The sequence below is a fragment of the Rhipicephalus sanguineus genome, chromosome 1 (genome assembly GCF_013339695.2).
Source record: "Rhipicephalus sanguineus isolate Rsan-2018 chromosome 1, BIME_Rsan_1.4, whole genome shotgun sequence".
Lineage (NCBI taxonomy): Eukaryota > Metazoa > Arthropoda > Arachnida > Ixodida > Ixodidae > Rhipicephalus > Rhipicephalus sanguineus.
In genome coordinates, this window is record NC_051176.1 from 340,653,806 (window position 1) to 340,677,637 (window position 23,832).

Below are 23,832 nucleotides of genomic sequence, written 5' to 3' on the forward strand. Positions count from 1 at the left end.
GCCAGGGCCTGATTAAGAGTGTAGAAGCAGTTTTTTTGCAAATCTCAAAACGGCCGGCACTTGGCTCTTCGCATTAAGGACTTCAATTCTTCCATTTGCGCCGACCGCCTGTCTCCACTGAATAAAAAAAGTTTAGTTAATTTCTTTATTACTATCGTAAATGATGTTTTTAGCCATCTTAAGAGGCCTGCCGCTACAGAAAAAAGTAATTACGAAGTCAGCGAGCAAATATCGCACTTCCATCATTTCAAAGAATTTTCGGACACATAATTTTGAAACACCCTCTTTACCATAATGTTTTGGCGGTGAAACTCATTGAATTAGCTAGTTGCTCAAGCAGTCAGATATAATCGGTATCCATCATAAGTTATGATAAATGTAGAAGTCAATTGTTTGGCAGTAATTGAACACCATGCTCTTGCCACTCCCTGTGCGTATACCGCCATGGGCGGGTGATGCTTGCAATCCACTGCGGTATTGGCGTGCAATATATTTTTTGCTTCTTTCCTCCTGCTATGTTTCTCGCTTCCAGACTGTGTGAAAGTCTTCGTTTCCCGACCACTCGACATCGATGTAGCTCTGCGGAACTTGAACATGGTAAGTTAAACCCACTGGATGTAATAAGTGCCGTTGTGAACACCTTCACCAAATTATAACCGCGCCCTCGATCGTAGCGCGGGAAACATGAAGTGGGGCTCAAAAGTCGTGCAACCGGCGCTTAGTGGCTATGGCGTCGCTCCGCTGAGGTCCACGTAGCAGGTTCCACTGCGGCAGCGGCGGCCACACTTAGATGGGGGCGAAGTGCAAAAACGCTCTGGGAATGCGCGCATATACAGGATGAAAATGCAGTCTCCTCAGAACAGCTTGAGGCGCGGTGGAAAGCCGCGCTGATCAGCTCAGATCGGCAAGATCAAATATGGGCCATCCAGCGAGTAGTACGAGAGGTGGCTGGGAGACGGGGTCTCTCCACCGCCGCTGGCGCGGCTACTATATAGGCCCAGGCCTCAGCTGGTTTGAATAAAGACTCACTCACTCACTCACTCACTCACTCACTCACTCACTCACTCACTCACTCACTCACTCACTCACTCACTCACTCACTCACTCACTCACTCACTCACTCACTCACTCACTCGTGTACTTAGATTTAGCTCACGGTAAAGAATAACACGTATACATATATATATAGTCACGGTCAATCCGAAGTACCCACACTACGGCGTGCCTCGTCTTCGGCTCGGCACGGCCTATACACCAATTTCACAAGGAGGCTGCCATTTTTAAAGCTCGCCACCGCCGCAGCGCCGTCTAGCGTCTGCGATGTTTCGCCGCCCTTCCGGTGTGTGGGGTTCCGCGTCGGTGTATGCAGCGTATACGCTCAGTTCACAAGGTATTGCTGTTCATCGCGGTACACGGGCAAAACAGAGCAACGCTTCGCGAGTTTAAAGGCGCTGGTAAATAATCGCTTAGCTGTCAGCTTCAAAATGGCTGAAACAGCAAGCAGCGGCGGCCCACGAGACGTTCCCGCAGCAGCGCCGACGATGAGTAGAATGCCAGTGCAGTTCTTAAAATTGGCAATTGCTTTGTATGCTTTGTTATAGCTGACCTCGGTGTGGTTCTTGGAATATGCGCTATAAGAGAGCGTTAATATTTACGACAACTCGAAGTAATCGAAGAAACATAAATGGAGACGAGCGAACACGTAGGCCATTGTCCGGCTGCGCGCTAGGTGCGCGCACTAGAGTTTAAGATGACTCTCGGGCTTCCGTGCCGTGATTATGCAAGTATACGTAACTCTAATCCCTAACAGACCATTTGGTTCCGCTTAGCACGTCGCAATACAATGTTCATGGAACGACAGGAGCACAAACACCGATGCCTGTGTTCATTTGTGTCGCCGTCGTAGTTAAAAGCTTGTGGCCTCTGATCGTTGCACAGGATAAGAAACAGATGTACGACGGGTGAGCTCAAAATTCGACGTAAAAACAACACGATGATAAAATGAAAATAAGCCTGTTGCACGTCTGGAAGCATGACATGGCGTAAGTTCGCATCGGCGCGAGCCGCCGCCGCTAGCGATATGCCAAAAGGGCGCCCGCTTTTGGTAACATTATTGTCAACTAGTTTGTTTTCTGGCGAGTATTTGAGAAGCATTACGACGAGCGCACGTGTCCAAGTAACCACCTGGCTTTAACGAACGTGGGCCGATTATTCACGACACCCAGGTTGTCGCGCGAAAAAGAAAAAAAAAGGTGCGGTTGTCATAACGCTACCTTAGTTATCGTCACAATATTGTCAAGTCGAGAAAGAACGTGCTCTCGACGAAACGTTCGAGACGCGTACCTGCGCCAAAGCACACATGTCATGCAGGCCTTTCTGTTATGTAGACTGGAAAGTGCTAATTCGATAACCTCGAAATTGCACGCACAAAGATGGAACATTTTCCAGCCGCAGGCATTGTAAATCATGTGCTGTAGCATAGATATCAGAGAGGTTGATGTTATGAGAAAACAACTGTTGGCCAAACATTTTGTTTATTAATCGTCAGCCTTGACATTGGTTCTCTTTGGTGCAGATGATAAAGTGTACCAGCACCCAAGCACAATCACAAGCTGGTGTGATGACTTGAAAATGTGGCCATAAGTGAAGACACCACATATAATACACTATTTGCGGGAGAAGGCGTGCGACCTGAGAAAAGCCAAGTCATTTAAAAGCATTGTGCACTTCGCATGCCTTGGCTGCCAGTCTTTCAGGCTTCCGTTGCTGTTGCCGCAGCCAAACACAGCGCAGTGGTAGCTTGTCGACTTGTTCTCGTCCGACATTTCGATTTGCGGCAGCACAATTGCTTCAGCGCGTCGAAAAATGGAAACACGCTGACCTCTCACGCTCCACGCAGTGCAAAACTCGGGAATCCGCACACACCAGCGGCAGCGGTCGGCCGAGGTGGAGAGAGAGAAAGCGGTGAAAATACACCGGTTCGAGGCTGCGCTCCTCCTCTCCGTGAAAACGGTCTTATACACCAATTTCACAAGGAGGCTGCCATTTTTAAAGCTCGCCACCGCCGCAGCGCCGTCTAGCGTCTGCGATGTTTCGCCGCCCTTCCGGTGTGTGGGGTTCCGCGTCGGTGTATGCAGCGTATACGCTCAGTTCACAAGGTATTGCTGTTCATCGCGGTACACGGGCAAAACAGAGCAACGCTTCGCGAGTTTAAAGGCGCTGGTAAATAATCGCTTAGCTGTCAGCTTCAAAATGGCTGAAACAGCAAGCAGCGGCGGCCCACGAGACGTTCCCGCAGCAGCGCCGACGATGAGTAGAATGCCAGTGCAGTTCTTAAAATGGCAATTGCTTTGTATGCTTTGTTATAGCTGACCTCGGTGTGGTTCTTGGAATATGCGCTATAAGAGAGCGTTAATATTTACGACAACTCGAAGTAATCGAAGAAACATAAATGGAGACGAGCGAACACGTAGGCCATTGTCCGGCTGCGCGCTAGGTGCGCGCACTAGAGTTTAAGATGACTCTCGGGCTTCCGTGCCGTGATTATGCAAGTTATACGTAACTCTATCCCTAACAGACCATTTGGTTCCGCTTAGCACGTCGCAATACAATGTTCATGGAACGACAGGAGCACAAACACCGATGCCTGTGTTCATTTGTGTCGCCGTCGTAGTTAAAAGCTTGTGGCCTCTGATCGTTGCACAGGATAAGAAACAGATGTACGACGGGTGAGCTCAAATTCGACGTAAAAACAACACGATGATAAAATGAAAATAAGCCTGTTGCACGTCTGGAAGCATGACATGGCGTAAGTTCGCATCGGCGCGAGCCGCCGCCGCTAGCGATATGCCAAAAGGGCGCCCGCTTTTGGTAACATTATTGTCAACTAGTTTGTTTTCTGGCGAGTATTTGAGAAGCATTACGACGAGCGCACGTGTCCAAGTAACCACCTGGCTTTAACGAACGTGGCCGATTATTCACGACACCCAGGTTGTCGCGCGAAAAAGAAAAAAAAAGGTGCGGTTGTCATAACGCTACCTTAGTTATCGTCACAATATTGTCAAGTCGAGAAAGAACGTGCTCTCGACGAAACGTTCGAGACGCGTACCTGCGCCAAAGCACACATGTCATGCAGGCCTTTCTGTTATGTAGACTGGAAAGTGCTAATTCGATAACCTCGAAATTGCACGCACAAAGATGGAACATTTTCCAGCCGCAGGCATTGTAAATCATGTGCTGTAGCATAGATATCAGAGAGGTTGATGTTATGAGAAAACAACTGTTGGCCAAACATTTTGTTTATTAATCGTCAGCCTTGACATTGGTTCTCTTTGGTGCAGATGATAAAGTGTACCAGCACCCAAGCACAATCACAAGCTGGTGTGATGACTTGAAAATGTGGCCATAAGTGAAGACACCACATATAATACACTATTTGCGGGAGAAGGCGTGCGACCTGAGAAAGCCAAGTCATTTAAAAGCATTGTGCACTTCGCATGCCTTGGCTGCCAGTCTTTCAGGCTTCCGTTGCTGTTGCCGCAGCCAAACACAGCGCAGTGGTAGCTTGTCGACTTGTTCTCGTCCGACATTTCGATTTGCGGCAGCACAATTGCTTCAGCGCGTCGAAAAATGGAAACACGCTGACCTCTCACGCTCCACGCAGTGCAAAACTCGGGAATCCGCACACACCAGCGGCAGCGGTCGGCCGAGGTGGAGAGAGAGAAAGCGGTGAAAATACACCGGTTCGAGGCTGCGCTCCTCCTCTCCGTGAAAACGGTCTATAGACCAGAACAAAGCGAATTCCATGCGCATCGCCATATTTGCATCGCGCATCGCGCCATCTATCGCACACGCGACGAAACAACATGCGCGGGCTGCCACGCCAGCAGACGCTACACAGAGCAAACGTGAAACTCCCGAAACTCAGCCCGTTGGAGAGCGTGTTTCGCGTCTTTTCTAGCCTGGACATTTTCGCTGATTTTATTGGAACATCAAGAACATCTTGTTCATACAAGTCCACAATGTATACAGTACGTGCTGAGTGGGCTGCGGAAGCAACCTCGTCAGATACGTACGCTGTTACATATTTGTAAAAAAAAACGTTCTCACTGTAGTACGCGTGAATCGTAATTACAGTGCAGCTCGCGAAAGAGTGAAACGATGTTTTGTTGCCCCATATTACAAGTTGTGCACAAAGTTTTGTGAAAGCTAATCATTCAGCATGCATCGCGTAACAATTAGAGTACGCTTTACGGGTAGTTTCGCGGAACGTAATTTTTGTTTCACGAGCGCTCTTACAATAATGCGTCTTGCTCACAAAAGCGTGCTATCAGAGAGTATAACCTGCAGTATCGTTCAGCGATCCCTTTTGGAAGCTACCTGCGCGATTTTATTCTTGTAACGATGGTACTTTACAAGCGAAACTGTGCTACTCTTAGTTAAGCCGGTTAGCTACGCCTGCGACGTAAAGGACACTGGCGCGAGTACTCTTTACTTACGTGCCAATATATGTATTATGTGCAGCTGGATGCCTCGTGTCCAAATAAATTTGGAGACATCAAACACTGAAATGAAAGCACGAAATTCTGGCCAGCTGTTGAGGAGCACCGTGCCATTTATTACCTTTGAAGACGAAATCTCGAAGGCGTGGATGCCATCAAAAGCACTAAAGCTTAATACTATACGTTGAAAGTGGCAAATCATGCTGATTGCTTGTGCTTGAAAGCGCTACCTTGCACTAGACTTTCGTCAAAGGAAACGCTCAAAGGTATGAAGTGCACCCCCACACAAAGCTCGCGCCTGCCTTCAACCCAGCTGCGTGTCACGCAAATTAGGTTCGCAAAATGAAATAGGTGGACATCACACTGCAGAATACACGCAGTTAGTGTACTTACTCGCGCATTTTCACTCGGCTCCTAGTTTTTTTTTTGCTTGAATCACAGTTATCTATTCGCGGCGAAGCTGAAAACACCGCACCGGCACTATTTCCGTGGCGCGTCGTAATCGTCGCAGACAACGCTAATATCCTGTTGTTGCGCTGCTTATTTTGGCATCCGAAGACGACGCAGTAGTGCCCAGACGAGCTCTTATACGCTGAAGCGGCGTGAACGGGTACTTTTTCGCACTTTAAAGTCTCAGAACTGCAGCTTGCCCTGTTTACTTGATGCAGCCCGCGCGCGCCTTGGCAGCCCGGCGGCCCGGCGTCTGGGTGCGAGAGTATCCGCTCGGCTCGCCAGCAGCCTGGGTGCGAGACAGGCGTGCTCTGGTGTATACGAAGAGCTTCCTGTATAGAATAAGAAAAACTAACAGTGCTCCATGCTCACGTGAAGAGGCTGAAGCACCTGCTTCTACGCTTCTACATTGTAAGAAATTGTGATGCTCCGCGTAAGTGACTTTTACAAAAACTACATTGTTTGTATAGACGGCCCCCATCAATAGCAAAAATTTTTAGGCTCATGGCAAACAGACAAATTTACAAAACATTGCTGCGCGCGCACTGGTGCACTTTTTGGAGGAATCGAAAATTATCACAAAAGTACTAGATCTGATTAAAATTTTGTTAGCATTATTATCGGCCGGTATTCTTGCCGACATGTTTCTTGTTTTTCGTGTTCGTGTAGGCTTCTTTGTGAAAACATAACTGCTGCAGTTAGAGTGCGGCACTTAATAGACAAATTGCGAAGGCTGTGACAACATCTCAGCGAGCTTTAATGTTATGTGTGGACATTTCACTTGTGTGAATATTTGCGTTTTCTAAACTTTTGTGTTTAGTAGACACTTTATATGGAGAACTGGGACTAAGGGCGCGAGTGCTCTTCTATGTGCCTTTGTAGAGTTTTGTATTTTTTTCTATACTTTGCGACGACAACTGTTACGCAAGAGGAGTAGCCGGCGCCACGCATTGGCACCAACCTCTCCTTATACACATTTAATAATAAAAAAAAAAGAGCGAGAGAATCGGTAAGACTTATCCTTGCTCGTGTTAGCTTGCTTTGCATACAAAAGAAGTACATTGTCTCGAAAACCGCGATAAGAAATGTGACTTTTTTTTTTTAAATTCCGGTATTCACGTATATACAGGCCCGCATCGCCACGCTTATAGTTTTTCTTTATCGAAGGGAGGGGGGGAGGGGCATTTTGGTTATGTTGATACGGTGCCTGGTGCATTCGCGGCAAGCACCTGGAGGATTCATAAACGCGGGTCGCAATGTTATGATTTGGTTATTCCAGGTTAACTGTAGGGAGATGTAGTGCGAGCGTTCGTCTGCGTTAATTGTTGCAGTTCAATGACGGCAGCTTGACGCGATTTCAATGGAGCGCGCCTCGACGGCGTCGGTGCTCAAGATGATGAATGCGAACTGACAACGCCTGTAGGTTTGTTGCCTGCAGAGAATTAAGAGAGGAATACAGCAGTGACGCTACGCCGAGCTCAAGTATATTGTTATAAAGTGCATTGCAGAGTGTATACCTGTAGCCTTTCACTATACCAGCGGCTTAGGATATCCCAGACTCTCCCGGAAATTAGACGTCATTTCAAACAACGGAAGCACGCCCGCAGGGACTATCGCTATAGTAGACACGCAAAGCCGGACCGAGTCCACAGCCCGTGGCTATCAGAGAAGCGCACGCGATCGCACAATCGAGCGCGTAGCTGTCCAGACATGTATAAAAAATGGACGCTTATCCCCCAGGCTAAACCACGTATAGAACATTTGTGCTTCCGTCAACTATGAAAGGCAGCGCCCCCCTCAATATCGCAGCTTATTTCACTCAAAGTACTTCCTCCGCACTGTAAGAAATGTTTAAACGGCACTGTTTTCATATCAAGAAAAATTAGCGACGATTCTGAGTTACTAGGGCATACGAAACATATCTACACGAACTCAAAACGAGGCCGCGCGAAGACCTCGGACTTTATCAAGTTTTGGCCTAAAAGCCGTAAGTGTAGTGGTCATCCTATTATCATAAGAAAGCAACAGAAACAAAATTTTTGGGAAAGAAAAGAAAGAAGGCCGGAAGATTTGCAGGTTCACAGGCAGATAAAGTGTAGACGAGACCATCGAAATACAAGAAAACATTCGGACACGTTCACGGCTACAACAACGCGACTTATGACACGGACGAAGACAAGGATGGACACAACACAAAGCTCTGCGTGCTTTTACAGCAAAGCTATGTACCTCAACCCACCCCCTCCCAACGGTTTCGTCGCCATGGGCAGAAAAACGCGTAAGCAAAAACCCGGTGACCTACAGCATACAGCATGCAGCTAAGTATTCTTTTCAATAAAGAAAACCACAAAACAAGCATTAAAACCGCATGATGGATGATAAGGCGCCTGTAACAGGCGAATGCATTTCTGTTGTGACGGGGCTATGGGACGGCCACGTATAGTGAGGACTCCTGAAGAGAAACGTTCATACTAGGAGCGACGCCTAGAACAGAGACGACAATGTGAACAACGGCGTCGTGCTCGTGCCACAGATGAACATCGTTCTCCAGAGTCCGCTCTACAAGTTCAACATTCGCTTCAAGCCACAGGCTTTCGAATGTCTCCCGGACGAAGGGGAGACAGACGAAGACGAGGTCGAGAGACTGATTGACGTCGATGACTTGGATGAAGCAAAGCAATGCGCCATGGCTAGGAACGCGTCGAGTCAGGCGGTTGTGTACGATGAAACATGCATGGCCGGTCTGCAAAATCAGACGCACTTCCTGGCCATCTCTTCCGGTGAAGGTCAGACGCCAATCTCACTCTTGTACGATTCTAATGCGGAAGACCATTCAAGCCATGTCGCAATGGGCAATCGTTCTGGGTGTCGTTAACAGCTTCGCTGTCCAACCACTTTCACAGCGTGAAATGGAGCCGTTATTTTTTTTTTTCCTTTTTTTTTTATTAGTCCATGTCTAGTCACGCTGTTTAAAGTACTAACCCATGCCAACTTGGCCGGTTTTCTTTCATTCTGACACGCTCGCATTGAACATTGCGGCTGTCTCTGACAGAGCCGATCACGCGGATTTGCGTGACGCTTAAGTCATTTAACGCTGAGCACGATGCCCGCAAAAGGTTTACGTGGATACTCACTAGTAGAAGGCCTCTTATCCGGGCGCCCGTTGCGCAGAATGCAATCGTGGCATGTATGTAGAGGCCGGTCATCCACTGCAGGAAGGCCACGGTCACCAGGAACTTGTCCAGCTCGTTGGCCGAGTCCCAGAGCAGCGCATAGATGGCCATCCCGAGGATCTGGCAAAGAATCGAATTGTGCGAGTTCTTTTAAGCTGGCCCGTTGATCGCACACACAATTTCGCTTTCTGCGCCATTGAGTCTCCAGCGCGAGTCCTATGGAATCCCCACCCTATAACGTCCTTGTCATCATGGTGACGGGGGATGCACCATAAGCGCGCGTGCGTTCAGCTTCCATAAGCGTTTCGCACGGAGAACGACGTATAGCATTTAAACTACACCATAACTTTAAGTGCACCGTATCTACACGAGGTGAAGCAAAGGAGAAACTGCCTGACAAGGAATTTCTTCATGTGTATACATGAGAGTCTACGTACATTGTCTTCTTCAGGGGCGTAGCCAGAAATTTTTTCGGGGGGGGGGGGGGGGGAAGGGGTTCAACCATACTTTATGTATGTCGTGCGTGCGTTTGTATGTGCGCGTGTATCTATACGCAAGCAAAACTGAAAAATTTCGGGGGGGTTTGAACCCCCCCCTCCTTGGCTACGCCCTTGGTCTTCTTAACAAAGAAACGACACTGAGGCAACACGTGTCGTCTTCGACTTCTGTCTCTGTCCTCGAGCGCTGGTATCGCAAACGAAAAACTCAACGCAATGTCTTAGCAGGATTCGTTATTGATCATTCCACATACGTGTAGATGCCTCCAATGTTTTACGCACAGGTCCCAAAAGACTTTGGATTAATCCTTCTGGAACAGCCCGCTAAATTTAGTAGGCAACAACTACAGTACAATAAATAATAGCATGCAGTCATATAGAACTCCTCGGCAGGTAGATGTTTCAGCCTGTAGTAGTTTTTGCAACCTATATAATTACCTAGTAAATCAGAAGCGCCATGCAATAAGAGAGCAAACAAGCACACTTCACGGGGAGCCCACGTACTGGAAACTTCGGTCCCTGGAAAAATTATTCATACGCATACGTTATCATAACCGTTCTATCCCTTTGTCTGTCTCCATCCTTATTCTTTTTTTTTTAACTTTTGCTGCAGTACACAGAAGAATAGAGGCTCCATTTTTTATTCATTTATTTATGCTCAATACCTCAATGTTTAGGGGTTGTGCATGAGGGGTGGGCAACAGTTTAAGAGAGTACATGTTTTACAGCTTCTTCTTTGAAAAGGATCGAGCTGGAGTAGTGCACGGTGTTGGCAGGAAGAGCGTTTCCAGTCCTTATTGGCGTGCGCGCAAAAAAAAAAAAGGAAGGTGAATGAGCTACGGTCCGGACATGGGACGGGTGAACGGCTTTGGTGTGCTTTATCCTGCTAGAATGGTGATGAGCTGGAATGATCACAGATGTACGAGAGGCTTACGTGATAAAATTGGTGAAAAAGACAAAATCGAGCGACTTTGCGGCGAAGAGCAAGGTCGGGAAGATATATACGAGATTTAGCTCTGTAATGCTGCTATTGTATGAGTAGTCAGAGAGGATAAATCTAGTCGCCACGATTTTGAACAGATTCTAGATCTTTAATCAGGTTATATTGGTTAGGATACCATATGGCACATGCATATTCTAGCTTTGGCCGGAGTAGAGTGTTATATAGGCAAATAGTCTAAGTGAAAATGGAGCTAGGCGTAAGTTCCGGTGAAGGTAGCCGATTACGCGGTTAGCTTTGTTGGTTATGTTGGCTACGTGGTGCGTCCCAAGAAAGATCAGTAATGAATTCTATACCAAGGTATGTATACGACGTAAGAGATGAAATTGGGGAGTTACAAAGAAGGTAGAGCGGTGTATGTAGCTTTGCCTGCGGCGAAAAGAGAGAAGGTATGCCTTATTGACGTTAGTGACATACGCCACTTTTTGCACCAATCTTCAACGTGATTCAGGTCAGATTGGAGCGCTAGAATGTCGTTGTTGTTGTGAATTGACCGATAGATGACAAAGTCTTCATCAAATAATGTCATGTTTGGTTAAATATTAGTTGGCAGGTTGGTAATATAAGTTAGAAATTAGAGTAGAGGGCCAGGCACCGACCCCTGATGAATACTTGACCTAACGGGAGGTGACACAGATCAGCAATTGTTTGCAAAGACAAATTGTTTTCGGTTTTGTCAAAAAAATCTTGGATCCAGTTTAGCACAAGCGAGGTCTCCTTTGTGCTGTTTTTCTCGTTCACAGTGCAGGAGCTACAGATAATCATTGCCCATGCCGCATGTTGTACATCAATAATTTCAGCTACCCTACGCTGAGTGTTTAATGATGTGGAGATATATTTCTAAGCCAGTGGTGGATACTGCAAGTACGTATACTGTAGTGACAACTGCACCACCGTAAGGGCAACCTGAAATTTTAAGGCCGCGATTTATACTACACAGTTGTTTTTTGAACACCAAGTACTTTTACATCTGCATCTCCACATCAACTCATTTGACACATATGTTTTATGTCTTCCATGCGCTAATACGGCAGGAGGAGTCAACAGTAGAGACACGCTGCGCACGTGCGTTGATATGCCAACACCATTCCAGCATTGCAATGGAGGAATACAGCGAAGCTATATAGGGTCCGTGAAAATGCCTCGAGTGGAGACACGGAACGAAGCACTGTCTCCTTCACTATAAAGAACGTGTGAAGACGTGTAGTTGGGGATTTGAAACCACCGGCACTTTTTTCTGTGTTCTTGCATTAGGAATACTGATTTACGAGTAACCAAACGTCCATATGAGCGCGGAAATCTGTCACGAAAAGAAATTCCAGGTAATATTGGACACCTTAGAATAAAGAGCCAGTTACTTGTAAATATTAGTGTTTTATCTCTTCCGTGCGAATGCCTCATTATGGTACATTAGCGTACAACACGGATCAACATTCAGCTTACATACCACTCATTAATCTTACGTCCAATTTAATTTCGTGATCAATAAATCTTTATTCGTTGTCGAAGTAATAGTGAGCACGACAGGGTTAATATTTACCTTGTCGATTCAGTTTTGCATGATGTATATCAACGTACTCGCCCAACTCGCCATCCAAACTTCAGAATATTTATTCGAGAGATGGTACTGGGTTCATGGTATGCGCAATGTAACTCGCACTTCGTGGCAATCGCGTAACCTGTCAAGCCTAACCTGGTCGTTTCAGCCACCTTTTCGGTCTGTGAACTCTATTAAAGCACGAATTCCCCATTTACTACATCGACGGGCCAAAGTCGCCATCAAGCCAGAGTATGCAGCTCACGCGGATGGTCATGCGATCATTAATCCTGCTTGTCCCCCGGCAACTCACTATTTCGCAGAGTGCCATGAGTCCGCTGAGCGAGAAGAAGTAGCCGAGGTTGTAGAAGCGGAAGCGCGAGCATGGCTTGCGGCCGCTGTGAGCCGCGTTGCCGGCCACCGGCCGCTCGCTCATGGTGGCCACCGCGGCCGCCAGTCACGGCCAGGGACACCTTGCTGGAAGACAGGCTCCCGGCGAGTCTGTGATGGAGAAAGAGATAGACAGATGGCTTTACGAATACCACTGTATCTCAGCGTCACTGTCATAACTGCTGCGATCGCAGAGCCCCTGTCAACTTGTCAACATGAGCGAAGCCCTCACATTCTGAGAATGTCAGAGGGAGGACAGGGAGTTTTACCAAGTCGCCATATCCGGTCTGGTACCCTTCGCTAAGAGCGGGGAAAGGGGGATATCTGATCCGGGGGTACGGCAGTTCAAGCAAGCGACGACAGAAACATGACGCATACGTCTTCACGTGCATGGGCATGCGTTAGGGGGGGGGGGGTGTCACTCACATAAGAGGGGGGGGGGCGCTGCGATAAGGGGAACCCTGCGCACGCCTGTGTTTGTGTGCTATTGCTAATGTTAGTCTCCATTAGGTACAGGCACATCTTAATGTCCGCGATGAGCTCTATAGGACCGCAGTGTTCAATAGTACTCATCACGCTATTCTCTAATAGTACGCTATTCTCATGAACAAGCTCTCTTCTTATGGTGTAACTGGCCCTTCACGAGAATTCATTTCTAGTTACTGAACCGTACACAGTTGTATCTATTTCAGGCGTGCTCTCGGACTCCAAAACTATCAATATAGGAGTCCCACAAGGATTATATTAGGTCCTCTTTTATTCTCATCTACATAAATGACCTGGCAGACTGTTTATCACCTCACACAGAATCCTTGCTTTACGCTGATGACACCACCATTTTCACTGCACATGACTCCATTCCTGCCCTAACCTCCCAGCTAAACAGTGATCTTCAGAGCGTAATTAGTTGGTGCCATAAAAACAAGCTTGTTATTAACCCATCTATGACAAAGTATGTCATTTTCAGTTCTCGGTCGGAAAAACGTGATAACGCGCTACCAGTGTATGTCAATAACCATGAAATATTCCCATCTGACAAGTGCACATTTCTCGGCATCGAACTTGACTGTTTCTTGAACTTTAAATGAACATATTAACCAAATAAAAAGAAAGACCGCCTATGGCATTCGTGTTCTGCTCAGAGCCCGCCAATATTTTGCGCTCCCTACTCTAACTTCTCTCTATTTTGCGTTCCTTCATAGTCATTTCAACTACTGCATTGAATCTTGGGGACTTACATATAAACTTACTTAAGCCCATTAGCGCATATTCAAAAACAGGCTCTCCGTATAATAACGCACAGTAATTATCACGCTCATTCGCTCCACTATTCTCTTCACTAAATATCTTTCCCATTTCAAATATTATCGTCTTTAACTTAGCCGTAATTGCCTACCGCATGGTACGTAATCCGAATCTGCTGTATGTCGTAGGTAAGAAATTTACGACTTCCTCTAATAATACACGTTTCTCCCTTCAAAGCAATATTTTTCACGCCCAAGGCGCGCACAAACTATGGACAAAAAACAGTAAGCTTCTCCGCAATCAAGGTGTGGAACACTCTGCCTTTGGAAGCCAAAACCTCGCCCTCTTTATATGCTTTCAAACATTCCGTTCGCCTTTTTCTGAACCATCCTTTGGATATTTGAACTATATGTAATCACTGTCGTTACTTCATCGCCGCTTTCACAATGCTTCATGTATTCTTTATTCAGTTTCATTACATTCTTTTTCATGTGAAATATTTATTAGTATACTGTCCTAAAGATAGCATCATTACACTTCGTTACCTCTTACTTATTTGCTACCTTTCTTGTATTTTCAATGTCAAATAGTGTAAATTGTCTTTGCATACCATATGCCACTCCTATTATTTTGTGCACATTCTATCCTTGTTGGCGCTATTTCTGCTCATGATTTTATTTTCTTATGTATTCTATAACAAGAGGTCTCATTGCAGTGTTCGCACTAAGGGACCTCTTTCTGTATACTTCTCCCCATATGTAACCCCCCATTCAAATACGTTCAATAAACTGAAACTGAAACTGAAACCTGTAACCCCTCTCTTGACCTTCCTTCTCAACCCGCTCTGGCCTATATTTGACTGACAATATGTCCTCCGGCGGGGTGCACGTGTCCTCGTCCCCCCCGTGGATGATCATGCACTCACACTATCCTTTACATGTACCTGTATAGTCATTATATGAATACGAGCGCTCCGTTTCTGTGTCTATTGCGGATGTCCGCCATTTACTATGTATTTGTCCTGAGACGAAGCCAGCCTAGGAGAGCGCACTTAGGAATATGAAGACACGTCCTGACCGAAGTGACGACTATGAGTGAGGCTATCATGTTTGGCTCATCAACATATTTCATAAGTCGCTGTTGAAGCATTCCCAAGAAACGGGCTTCCACGCTTATAATAATATCGTGCTGTCATGGAAACCTAGGCGCAGTATCGGCTCAGTGGCATGATAAAATTATAGTAGCAGCATATTCCCGTGAATACAACGGCAGTGCATTGGCTCTTGCATGTAGTACATGAAGCCTCGCGCTACGGAGGTTGCACCGTGCGGTTCGTGTTCACAGCACAGGATCGCGGCTGCAACAGGGTGGCCACTGATTAAACTATACACAGGCTAAGAAAAAGGAGGCAACACACAAAAGCTCGTGTGTTGTCACCAGCACAGCTATGTTGTGATGTGCCAGCGCCAGCACATGAGTTTACTGAACACAATTACTATAGATATACTGAGAACAAGTACCTTGTTGTTCGAACGCGCGTCCTCGTGCGCAGTAGTGCAATAACGCAGCCATTTAGTCGTCGCGGAGATTTCCTTCGGTCAAAAGAAGGTGATGTGCGAGAAAGACGCGATGCACTAGGGGTCATTTGGTAGAAAACGCCTGGCAAATTGACGTTTTCAAATTGAAGTGAGGCAAATTGACAGCGGCCACTTGTCCGCCGCTGCACGCTTCACCCAAGGTCATGCGCGCACAGCTACCCCAGCAGTTTGACCTCTGCCTCTCTTCTACATGTCATGAACTGCCGCGTACGTGTAAAGAGAGAGAGAGAGAGGGGTTAAGTGAAAGGCAGGGGCGTACGTGTAAAAGCGTTCGTTATGTTCGGGTGATACCATACGAGCAACTCGACTCTCACTGGCATGAGCATACCCTGCGCCAATGAGGCGGCTCACACGTAAATCTGGATCTACACGACGGGTCAGCTCGCTCGCTGATTCACGGTCCGTAGACGAGCGTGATATGGCTCAACTTGGAGAAATCGGTCCGCTGGTAATAAGTCTACGACAGACTTATATGCTGCATGACTTCGTTTGTCTGAATCAGCGGTCGCATAGTACAATACTTCGTGTATACCAGGACAGCGTCCGAAGTAGCCAATAAATAAACCGTAGTTCAATAGGAAACGATGTCACACGTAAATATAGGAAGATTCTTGTACAGTTCTGTAACAAGTTAATAACACGCAAAAAAAAAGTACCAGAATTGGAAGGCCTAAAGCAACAGTGCGTGTCACAAACAGTCACTTCCTTATCGGACTCGCACTCTACCATGTCTGTATCTCGGCGTCACTAAATGAGGGCGCTCACATCGCCAAGATTTCTTGCAATTAAACCGTGTAACGCGGTTTGCGATAAAGGGAGCGACAATTAATCCATCGCGTAACACACCGCTGGCGGCTAGCTCGTGCGTGTGAAGCGTCAGTAAGGCCAATGGTTTAGCGACATTCCATTGATGTTGAGGCCGGGGCCTTGTCTATATTCGTGCACCCTCCCCCACTCTGCCCCGGACGTTATTTCTTCCAAAATAGGACCCCGTTGACCTCGATACTGACTGCGTATTTACATACGTTACGTAAACTTAGAGGTCGTCGGCTTCCAACCAGTCCACTCAACCCCTGGCAAACACTGTACCACAGAGGTCATCGATACTATCACGTTGCCACGTGCGGTCAGGTTTATAGAGCGTTCCTATGCGTGTGTACATGCCATAAACGTGACGCCGGCAATAGCATTACTTCAGCTGCCCTTAAGAGACAATGGCCGATATTACTTCGAGAAATCCAGCTGACTGCGTAAAACGAGGGAAGCGTTACGGAATCGTCGCTTCCGGGTTAGGAGTGTGTCTTAATGTGCAGACGTGTGCGGTATTCCTACATGCGCCTATGCGGTAGTGCGTCTCCACTTTGCTACAGGGTTCTGTAGCGTTACATGACACCAGTCCGATGCGCCTGCGTTTTAGCGATCGTACGTAGATTTCGGCAATCAGACTTTTATTCTCTTCCTGCAAATTCCATAGTAAATTATCAATATAGTAGTTCGACAACATACGAAAAAAGTACAAAGAGTATAGGGGAGTTCAAGTACGCTTGCGCATTTAGGCGCACGTAAAAACGTCTGTAGGCATAGTGGTACAATCAATTTTTACACAAAACTGATTATACCCTTATGCGATACACAATTAAAGAAAAGATCGCTGTATTTTTGTAAAGGCGCCCCATAAAGAAGCAACTGATAAAATCTACATACGGCGTTTACGATGGTTTAAATGTTTCACTCTGTACGTGTTGTTTGCTTCAATCTGCAAAAAATGTGCATTTATCTAAAAAATAATATTCATTACATCTCCACTGTACTAGTCTTAAATAGAGTTCACTTACAATTTTCCGCGGTGATGTAGGCACAGCCTATGCGGCTATCCGCAACGTCGTCGGCTGTCCTCGATCGTCCAGCGCGGCGTGGCTCCTTTCTGTGTCCCCGTTCACAGTCGCAAACCCGGCAGACCGCCGCTGGGCGCGAGTGTTACCCATCAGGAGCGGGGACGACGCGGTAACTCGACTCGCACCTCGGCGAAAAAGCCGCAGCCTGCACCCGTCCTCCGCCACGTCGGCTGGGCTTGTTTTTGTTCGGCTCTCTCGATTTTCGTTCCCACCAGCGCGCAAAAATACTTGTCGAAATGCTCAAGAGGGCCAGCTCTATATGTATACGCACTGTGTTAAATGTCCCGGCTGATATCCCGCTGGTGTTACGGGAAGAAAGGCATGACTGTCCTTATTTCCACGACTCATGTCACACTTTGTCTCTATTGTTTTCTTCAACAATATTACCGTCGAGTCGGGTTTAACGTGCCAAAACCACGATATGATTATGAGAGACGCCGTAGTGGAGTGCTTGTACAGTATCAAGAGAACGACGAACAGCAGAGAAAAAAAAGCATCCCATACAAGGTCATGGCTCGGGTATAGAAGCAACGGCAAAAAGTGCTCGCACATCGTAGTGGTGACTGAAAGCCAAATGTGCAGACAGACCTGAAGATTGCGAGCGTGCCGACCCCCAGGGATATCCCCATGCTGGCGCAATTCGTTCTGTCGCCTGAAAGACAGCCAGCCTTCCGTTGTCGACAGTTACTTATCTCAGCTTTGATGCGTCGTCGAGGGCAAAGGCGTCAACTACTTATTGTTATTATAATAAACTAGTTGCTTTGTGAATTGTATCGCGACTTCTATACCACCAGACTTCTCGCAGACGATGAAATCATTTAAACTATGAAATGATAAATTAGGACGGCAAAGGCTAAAGTAGAGCGACGAGTTAAAGAGTCGCAACGATAATATGAATTCAGCTCGCACGAGATAGGATAAATTAAAATTGTTTCAGGGGCCTTCTTCCTGCAGTGGACCTATAATAGGCCCAGAATGATTGTGACGATGACATGATTAGAAGGTAAAATGTACGGTAACAGTGAGGACACAGTATGCCTCAATCACTCGCACTCTTGTAACGTGTCCGTGCTTCTTGTCCGTGTTTTGATGTGTAGAATTATGAAAAAAAAAAAAGCGCCGCTGATTTGAACCGTATATATTGTTATTCAGTAATATATCTTAATCGTAATCATACAAGTTGTATGTTTCCATCGACTTTTGACGAGAATACGTATACTAGCGAAAATAAAACAGGAACAAAGAACACGCACACAGAAGGCTTGCTAGCCTTCAACTGAAATTCTACTTCGGACATGTGGCATATGAAGTGATAACCAGCCACAAAAAAAAAAAAATGAAGGCAGCTTCGCACTAGTGGCGCCAAGCCTGAAGAAGTCGGGCGGTCGTCCCGGTTTCTCTTCCTTTTCTCTCATCTCTCTGTTTTGTCTGTCTTTTCTTTCTCTGTTTATTTCTATTTCTTTCTTTCTCTCTCTATCTACTTCTTTCCTCTTCTCGCTCTTCTATCTTTCTTTCTCTTCTTGGATTTCTTTCTTTTTCTCTCACCCTATTTCTCGCTTCCTCTTTCTTTCAATCTCTTCATTTCTTTCTCTCTCTTTATTTCTACGCTATGCTTTACTCTCCTCCTCCGCCTTTCCCTCACCCTTCCATCTCTCCTCTTCACCCTCACATCCCTTTCCCACCCCCTTGCTATATAGACAATGGATGGATGGATGCTATGAGCGTCCCTTTATGACGGGGCGGTGACAAGTGTGCCACAAGGCTCGACAAATAAAACAAAACCTTTTTCCTTTTTTTTTAATTTTGGTTAATGCCTCTACTTCGATTAAATCTATCTTACTACAGGGGGAAAAAAACGTAAATTCTCAGCCCAGTTCTCTGCCCTTTACGGCAGAATGTCCTATTTTTTGCAATATTTATTTTTGTCCTTTCTGTTTAATTTTCTGCCACCATACTCTAACCGTCTCTTATTTCAATCGCGAGTGTGTTCAGCTTTCCACTGTTGTCCCTAAACCCAAGGCTTCATGTAGGCTTGTGCCCAAGCGTACACCTGGATGAATCTCCACATTCAATCAGAATGCTCCGCCGTTTCCTGATTCTTCCCCGCAGCACGTGCATTGCTCTTCTTTACTGAATCTCGCTTTATAACTACGCGTTCTAAGGCAACCGACCTCGCTTCAAACGTAAAGCGCTTCCCCTGAATTATCGTAAAATGCCTTCTCCTATTTCGTTTTTGCCCCTTCGGTAGTTACTCAGAGCCGGTTTCATCCATAGCTGCCGTCCAGTAAATCCTCTCCTCCTCTCTGACTTTTGCCTTAACGCTCTTGTTGACATAATGCTTGCACTACCCGCCGTATATTTTACTGGTGAGCCTCCTAGTTCTTTTCTCCACTGTGTCTCCACACTCTTCCTATAAAAATAACGGAACACCTTCTCTTCCCATCTACTCTCCTTCAAATTCCTTAGCCGTCTCTTCGAACCTTATTTTGCTCTGAGCTTCCCTCGCCTCAAAACTTGCCCATCCCATATCGCCATTTGCAGCCTCATTTGTCCTCTTCCCGTGAGCATCCAACGCGAGGCGTCCCACAGTCCTTTGATTTACATCCATTCCTGATTGCACCTTGACCTCATGCACACCACTGAGTTCCCAAAAGTAAGCCCCGGAACCATTACACCTTTCCACAGACCTCGAAGCACGTCGTACCTACTGTACCCCCACAATTAACACTATGTGCTTCATTATTGCAGCAGTCCTCTTTCCTTTTGCTGCCGAGGCTTTATCCTGTACCTCTATGTATCTATCACTCTCATTTACCCGTACTATATTCATATTGTATTCGCACTCGGTATTTCTTGGCCCTGTATTGACACCGCCTGATCACACTGATCATTGAATACCATCAATCCACACTTCGTTAAACTAAATCCTATAGAGTCCAAGAGCTTCACACTCCCTTCCGCATATATCCGCCCGCTGTATGTCATCTCGACTGTCCGCAAATAAGACGATATAATTCGCATAAAATAAATCTGGAAGCTTCTGCTCAAGCATCACGCCGCCCTGTTTGTGTGACAGATTAAAACCAATGTTCCTTTCTAGCGCTTTTTCCATACTCACCATGTACAGCATGAATAACAGCGGGGACAAAGGACATCCCTGTCTCAGCCCTTGCCAATCTCAACGTTCTCTTTGCTACTCATTTCGTCCCATTCTATGCAAACTGTATTTTCTCGGTATATCTCCCTCAAAAGCTGTATACAGTCGTTGCCTATGCTCATTCCTTTCAATATATCCCACAAAATTTCCTGATTAACGTTGTCGTACGCCCCAGTGATGTCTAGAAAAGCCACGCACAAGGGCCTATTTCCATTTGAGATATTTCTATACACTGAATGAGAACAAACATCGTTACAACACTTAGTGAGAACAAATATTATGTTCTGCCGATGTTTCTATTTGTATTTTTACTGCCTGCATCGCCAACCTGTATACTACCGATGTAATGGTAAGTGGTCTATACGAGCGAATCTTATCCTTTTCTCCCTTGCCTTTATAGATTAAGTTCATTCTACTTTTTCGCCCACTGTCTTGCATTTGCTTGTCCTGTAAGCATTTTTCTACGGCTTTCAGCAGTGCTTCTTTAGTGTTATGTCCTAGTTCGTTAACGAGGCTAACGGGAACCCCATCTAAACCCGCGGCAGTGCGCTTCAGAATTTTTCCTTCGGCCTTTTTCCAGTTGAAATTATCATGTGCTAGCTCTTCCTCGGTTGCTCTCTCCGTCACACTTTTACTCACCGGGAAATCCCGGGACGATCTTTGTAAACGAATCGGCGCTTACCTTTCGGAGGTAACCTATAGCGCTCCGTACCCTTCCAATTGATTTCCTCCTTCATCTACAATATGTTGTTGCAATAGGTTGTTGTGCAACCCCCCCCCCCCCCCGTCCACACCTGATGCGAAATTGCTGCCATCTGTCGGAAGTTTGACGACGAAGCTACAAAGCGGCGCCATGTTGAAGGCTCGTGTGCGCGAGTTGTATGTGGTCGCTGCTATACCGCTGGCTCGTATCTGTTTTTTAAGTAATCAGTTGGTACATAAATAAAATGTGAGACGAGTGTGTGAGAACCTATCCGCGTTACCGGCATATGAGAGTAACTTCTTTCATAGTTACTACGTGTACCTCACAACGAAAACGAAGCTCGTCGCCGAGCCATATGTGAGCCTGCCATCGTTGCGAACGAAGTCATGCGCTAGGTATAAGATATATGCCCTCTCCAAGAGTGCTTATATCTTGCGTGTAGTGCAGGATGGTTGGGAAGAGGGTCTAGCGCGCGGCACGACTAAATGCAGTGACGACGGTAAGGAAGTTCTGTTGACACGTTTCAGAGCATGTTTCATTAGTGGCAGCGCGCCTTCAGGCGCATCGCGCAAGCGATTGTAAATAAAATTTTGTCCCCTTCTCTATTTCTCAAAAGTAATATTTCGCTGTGAGGTCACCAACGCAAGTTACATTATAGAATATTTACCGTACGATTAAAACGTCAAGAATTCACGCATTCACGCACGTAAAAGGCGAACACGAAAAGCGTTAATTGCTCCAGAAAGTATGTGTGATTGGTTGGCATCTTGTGCAATAATATCTTCCAAATGTGTGCTGGTCGTTGCGGCACAACAATTTTTGGATGCCGACTCAACGCTTCCCCAAACCAACTGGTTGAAACCAGCGATAACACACCCACGGCCCAATGTAACCCATTTCGTGGTACAGTCGAAACCGCGATAACGAAATCCCGAGGGAACGAAATTCTCACCGCAACGAAATATTTTCAGAGCACCGGCGAACGCCCGTAGGAGTCAATGAATTTCGTAACTCGAGACTACGAAAGATATTCATACCGCAGTCCCTTATTAACGAAATTTTTGAAACACGAGTGCGCAAATAATATACTCTCGCAACATCAACTACATTCAAAAACTGCTGAAATGCAGTCATGCTACACTTAAATTGTGCAAAACTATCGCTACGAGCACTTGAGAAGCAGCCGCCATCATTGTTTACAAAAAAACAAAGCTGGCGACAGTGATGATGATGATGGCTTGGCGAAACACCTGCTCGTTATCGCGGACTACGTAGCCAAATCCACATTCCTCGTGGAGTTTCGTTCGTTGGCTTGGCTCTGTGCTTGGCTTTGTCGGCTTTGCGCGCATATGGTCGCGCGTGTGTGGAGCCATTTGTGGAGCGTTTGCTTGGTCGTTTGGTGCAACGTGAACCTGTGTGTTGCGACTGCTTCGTCCGATTTCGCTGCCTGCGAAGATGCCGCCTCCAACGAAAAAGCGGAAGTTCATCACGCTGGAAGATAAGGCTGCAATCATCAGTGATGTGGAAAAGGACTGGAAAAAAAATTGACATTGCCGAAGAATTCGGCGTTGCGTGCAGCTCGCTGTCCACGATATCGCGCTGATCCAGCGGAGCCGGAAGAAGGTTCGCCTGTAGGCGCACTTAATGACGGTATGGTGACAGCGCGGTGCCTCCGTGCATAGGGCGAACTTTGTGCCGTGGCAAACGAGATTCCCGATCGAGAGCATGAAAATGCTGCATGGTAAGGCCCGCCAAAGCAAACTTACTGACTTTTAGAAATAAAATGTGTTTTTTTGTAAATTTCATGTCGTTTCTGCTGCATTCTCGCGCCAACGAAATTCCCGCAAGGGCGAAATTTTCTGCTTTCCCCCGCCGATTTCGTTATTGCGGATTCAACTGTACAGCATTTTTCAACTTAAAAGGTGACACATTTCAAGTATCTCATAACATTCTATACCATATAAACGTTATATATATATATATATATATATATATATATATATATATATATATATATATATATATATATATATATATATATATATATATATTAAAACATATAGGGGGGGGGTATACTGTACAAGGGTGTCAATGCAGGCTAGTTGGTATTTCATTGCAGGTTTTTGGGTGTAGCGCCGCGTACGAATTGGTAAGAAAGAAGATGACAGGAAAGAGGCGCACTCGCACTGCACTTTATTTTGCGTCGATTGCAAATATAAAGCTATGAAAAGCACCACGTGTTACCTCCAACACTGCCACATAGTAAAACCAGATGAAACCAGATAAACTGGCCTGGCGCACTAATCATCGAGATAGTCTATTTCACAATGAAATAGGTCAAGAGACGGCTTGCGATGCATCTGCTGCCCAACTGAGGCCATTTTATCTGGTTTTATCTGGTTTTACTATGTGGCAGTGTTAGAGGTAACACGTGGTGCTTTTCATAGCTTTATATTTGCAATCGACGCAAAATAAAGTTCAGTTGCGAGTGCGCCTCTTTCCTGTCATCTTCTTTATTACCAATTCGTACGCGGCGCTACACCCAAAAACCTGCATTAAGGGGGGGGGGGGGGGCGTGTCCAAACCTCTTCCCTTAAAATTTTTCAACGCACACATACAAACGCACGCACGAAAGTACATAAAGTATGGTTGAACCGTGACCCCCCCCCCCCCCCCCGAAAAAAAT

At 46.2% G+C, this 23,832-nt stretch overlaps 1 protein-coding gene across 1 annotated transcript; it reads right to left on the reverse strand.

Annotated features, from left to right (window-relative positions):
• Positions 1-696: 696 nt before the first annotated feature.
• On the reverse strand, positions 697-12,653 carry LOC119384467 (uncharacterized). Its single transcript, XM_037652473.2, has 3 exons — positions 12,472-12,653; positions 9,086-9,244; positions 697-765 (listed from the first exon to the last, which is right to left on the reverse strand). Exons 1-3 carry the CDS (start codon positions 12,592-12,594, stop codon positions 697-699), a joined length of 351 nt encoding a protein of 116 aa, XP_037508401.1. The 5' UTR covers positions 12,595-12,653.
• Positions 12,654-23,832: the final 11,179 nt, after the last annotated feature.

Bases quoted from the DNA above. Each gene is read 5' to 3' on its own strand.
- LOC119384467 (XM_037652473.2), bottom strand. From the start codon at position 12,594: ATGAGCGAGCGGCCGGTGGCCGGCAACGCGGCTCACAGCGGCCGCAAG. The intron at 9,245-12,471 runs GTGAGTTGCCGG...ATTCTTTGCCAG, and splicing joins TCATGGCACTCTGCGAAATA to ATCCTCGGGATGGCCATCTA. The intron at 766-9,085 runs GTGAGTATCCAC...CCGCTGCCGCAG, and splicing joins GGATAAGAGGCCTTCTACTA to TGGAACCTGCTACGTGGACC.